Source organism: Aplysia californica, unplaced genomic scaffold (genome assembly GCF_000002075.1).
Source record: "Aplysia californica isolate F4 #8 unplaced genomic scaffold, AplCal3.0 scaffold00747, whole genome shotgun sequence".
NCBI lineage: Eukaryota > Metazoa > Mollusca > Gastropoda > Aplysiida > Aplysiidae > Aplysia > Aplysia californica.
The window spans coordinates 337,303-341,254 of record NW_004798017.1 but is presented as its reverse complement, the minus strand read 5'-3'; the positions used below and the strand labels follow the sequence as shown (position 1 = coordinate 341,254).

At 36.9% G+C, this 3,952-nt stretch overlaps 1 protein-coding gene across 1 annotated transcript in view; it reads right to left on the bottom strand.

Moving 5' to 3' along the window:
* The window catches only part of LOC101849651 (lipoma-preferred partner homolog), a gene marked incomplete at its 5' end in the record, with an annotated part of 4,639 nt that extends 1,327 nt beyond the window's left edge, over window positions 1-3,312 (bottom strand). The window contains 3 exon segments of the mRNA XM_013088454.1: window positions 371-501; window positions 2,388-2,435; window positions 3,245-3,312. Of these exon segments, the coding sequence (XP_012943908.1) occupies window positions 371-501; window positions 2,388-2,435; window positions 3,245-3,312 (247 nt within the window).
* Between the last annotated feature and the right edge of the window lie 640 nt (window positions 3,313-3,952).

The following is a 3,952-nucleotide window of genomic DNA, read 5'->3' as shown; positions in this document are numbered from 1 at the left end:
TCCGCAACACAATAATACAGTACAGAACAGTACAATACAGTACAGAACAGTACAATACAGTAGAGCTTGTACAAGTCCTCGATACAGTACAGAACAGTACAATACAGTAGAGCTTGTACAAGTCCTCGATACAGTACAGAACAGTACAATACAGTAGAGCTTGTACAAGTCCTTGATACAGTACAGAACAGTACAATACAGTACAGCACAACTCACTTGTACAAGTCCGCAACACAATACAGAACAATACAGTACAGCACAACTCACTTGTAGAAATCCCTCAACAAAATACAGAACAATACAGTACAGCACAACTCACTTGTGGAAGTCCTCGATACAAGACAGAACAACACAGTACAGCACAACTCACTTGTGGAAGTCCTCGATACAGTGTATCTGGTTGGTGGCGTCCACGGTGAAGGGGATCCCGTCCAGCGACTTGCCACAGACCACACACGTGAAGCAGTCCGGGTGGTACGGCTTGCCCGTGGCGCGCAGTAACTGCAGAGTATCAAAGTCATTAAGACATTCAGTCACAAAATTACAAAGTCACAAAGTTATTCAGCCACAAAGACACAAAGTTAAGTTACAAAGTTACAAAGTTATTCAGTCACAAAGTTACAAAGTTATTCAGTCACAAAGTCATGAGTTATTCAGTCACAAAGTCATGAGTTATTCAGTCACAAAGTCATGAGTTATTCAGTCACAAAGTCATGAGTTATTCAGTCACAAAGTCATGAGTTATTCAGTCATTCAGTTCCAAAGTTATAAAGTTATTCAGTCACAAAGTTATTAAGTCACAAAGTTATTCAGTCACAAAGTTATTCAGTCACAGTCACAAAGTCATAAGTTATTCAGTTACAAATTTATTAAGCCACAAAGTCATCAACTCTTTAACTGATTCCGTCCATGATTTTTTCAGGCTCTGGACATAATTATTTTTCCCTGTTCAGTTTTAAAGCTGGGGTGCATCTATTTAATGCATTACTGTGAAGCTGTAAGTCATTCTAATAGGTATTGTCATATACCAAACTGATGGGAATAAATAGAGGAATGTGTTTATATCAATAACAATGACCTATAATCTGTTTGTACTGCATTTTCCTTCAGACAAAAACGAATGATAAAAAAAAAATTGCGCAACAGCTCTTAGAAAATTTCCACTTACCGCATTTTCTCAGCTCTACAAGTCCTTATAATCCATAGGAATCAACACAACATTGTAGCGATATCACCCTAGCACACATTTATGCAAGAATTTCACAAATTTAGTTGAATATCTTTCTTTGATGGGCCTTTTTATTATACCAGGCCCCGTGTTGTTTACCCTTAGATCTAGCCTACATCGCGACAACAAAACAACGATTTTTGCAAGAATTTCGTGGAGTTTCGATCGATATTGGCGCTCAGAGTTTGAGGTCAGGTTTGTTTACAAGTTCTACTTCCTTTCGACAACTTAAAAAGTCGGAACTATGTTAAAAAGTGCACATTTGTATCGGATTTCATTGAGCCGCTCACAGCGGTCGAATGGACGTAGCGGAAAAACTCAGAGCCGCTGTCAGCGGCCGAATGGACGGAATCAGTTAAACCCTGAATTTCTGCCACTGTTTCCAGAAGTTTTTTCTAAACCTGGCGCATCATGTCTCATTATATCCCCACAAGCTTGCCTCCAACTTCTATATGGCAGAAACAAAGGCTTAGTCATATCTCAAAAACTTGGATAGGGAATAGTTCCGAAAAACAAGCAAAACCTAGCACTAAATGAAACGTGACAGAGGTCACTAGTATCGGACACTCCCAGAGTCCGATGGGGTTTAAAGAGTGAAATCACAAAGTTACAAAGTCGCAAAATGAGAATTCCGTCACTTGCTGTGTCCTTACGGAAATACGAGCGTTTCCTTTTCTTTTCTTTTTTTCTAGTGAATGTACATGTTTTTACAACCTCCCATCAACACAATTTCGATCATTTACAAGGCATGCTTCAACTCCATTCATCAGGGCTTACCCAGGCTTAGAAGGGTACAACATCCTAACAGAAGGATCAAGATACACAATAAAGATTCTCCCCTCTCCTGTTTAGTTTCAGGAAGAGTTTTACGGCACTTGCAACACTATAAGGTCATATATAAGTGTCGAAGATTAGAGGCGTTACAAGAGAGTAACAAACACAAAATAGAAGGAGGGGAGATAATGACTATAGATGTTTGACAGGAAAGAAGGAGCAAACCACACCAGAGCACCCGCCAACCACCCACTCTCCCCTCTCCGGAATCAAACTCGGGTCTCCTGCATGCGACAGCCAGCCAAGCGCCCAACTGTTACACAGCAGACGCCCGTACAAGTACTGACACGAGAACAGAATAACGATAAACAACACGTCTGCTCACCCGATCTGTGATTGGCTTAGAACAAACGGAACATCTCTCCAATGTATTCTGCCGATGAAAAACATGAGATGGTAAAAAAAAAATAGAAAAAAAACGATTGCCCGTGAATGAAGCAAAGGACAAATCTGCCCTAGGCCTACTTTACACAAGATAAAACCACCGCAGTACTCTAGGTTTCAGTGAACATTTTAAAGAAACTTGAAACACAATTAGGTCATATACGTGACAAAGTGTATTTGGCTTACAATATATATACAAGTGTATCTTCCTAACAAAATATGTATATGTATATATATATATATATATACAAGTGTATTTTCCTTACAAAATATGTATATACAAGTATATTTTTCTTGCAATATCCATATATATTAAAGTGTATTTCCCTCATAATATTTGTATATATACAATTAGTGTATTTTCCCTACAATACACATAAAATATATAAGTGTATTTCCTTTACAGTATACATATATATATATATACACCTGTATTTCCCATACAGTATACGTATATATATATATATACACCTGTATTTCCCATACAGTATACGTATATATACACATGTATTTTCCTTACAGTATACGTACATATACACATGTATATTTCCCATACGGTATACGTACATATGCATATGTATATTTCCTTCACAGTATACATACATATATATATATATATATATATATATATATATATATATATATATATATATATATATATATATATATATATATATACGTATATATACACACGTGTATTTCCCTTACACTATACACACACATATATATATATACACACGTGTATTTCCCTTACACTATACACACATATATATATATACACAAGTGTTTTTTCCTTACAATATAGCAGGCCTCACAGTAGGGCTTTCCCTCCATGGCGAAGAACGACTTTCCCTGTAGGGCCATGTCTGGAACAAGACAACCAGGAGAGTTTTAGTGGAGTTTTAGTTAGAGGAGTTTTACGGCATTTACAACATAAATAAGTCATTTAAGCGGCCAAAGACGAGAGGTGCTGTTAGAGAGTAACATACAAAGAAACAAAGGAGGAGAAAGATAATATATATATACTAGCTGGACCCCCTTTCGATCAAAGGAATGACCGCTGCATTAACATCAACTGAAAGTCATTGGCCTACTATATTTAACACTCTACTTGAAGGGAGCAATAAATCTTGAGAGATGCAAAAAATGAAAAGGTCCAGATACTATAGAGATGTGTAGATTGATTCTCTATTCTGCTTTCGTGGTTGTACACTCAAGAATTTCAAAGGTGCGCACGGTTAATGAACGGAAATTTCACTTGTTTACAATGGCGTCTTAGAAGACAGACTTTCTCAAGATTAGATCTAAACGAAACTAATGAAAAACTGAAAATTAAACTACAGTGACTTCAGGCTCCTCAGTAAAACTGGGCACCCTATAAATGATTCTGAAACCCCGTTAATTTTGTCAAATTCGAAAGTTAAGTGGTTGGGAAGTTTTAGGCGGCCAAAGTGACGGCATTTCACAAATATAATATGTATATATATATATAAATAGAGAGAGAAA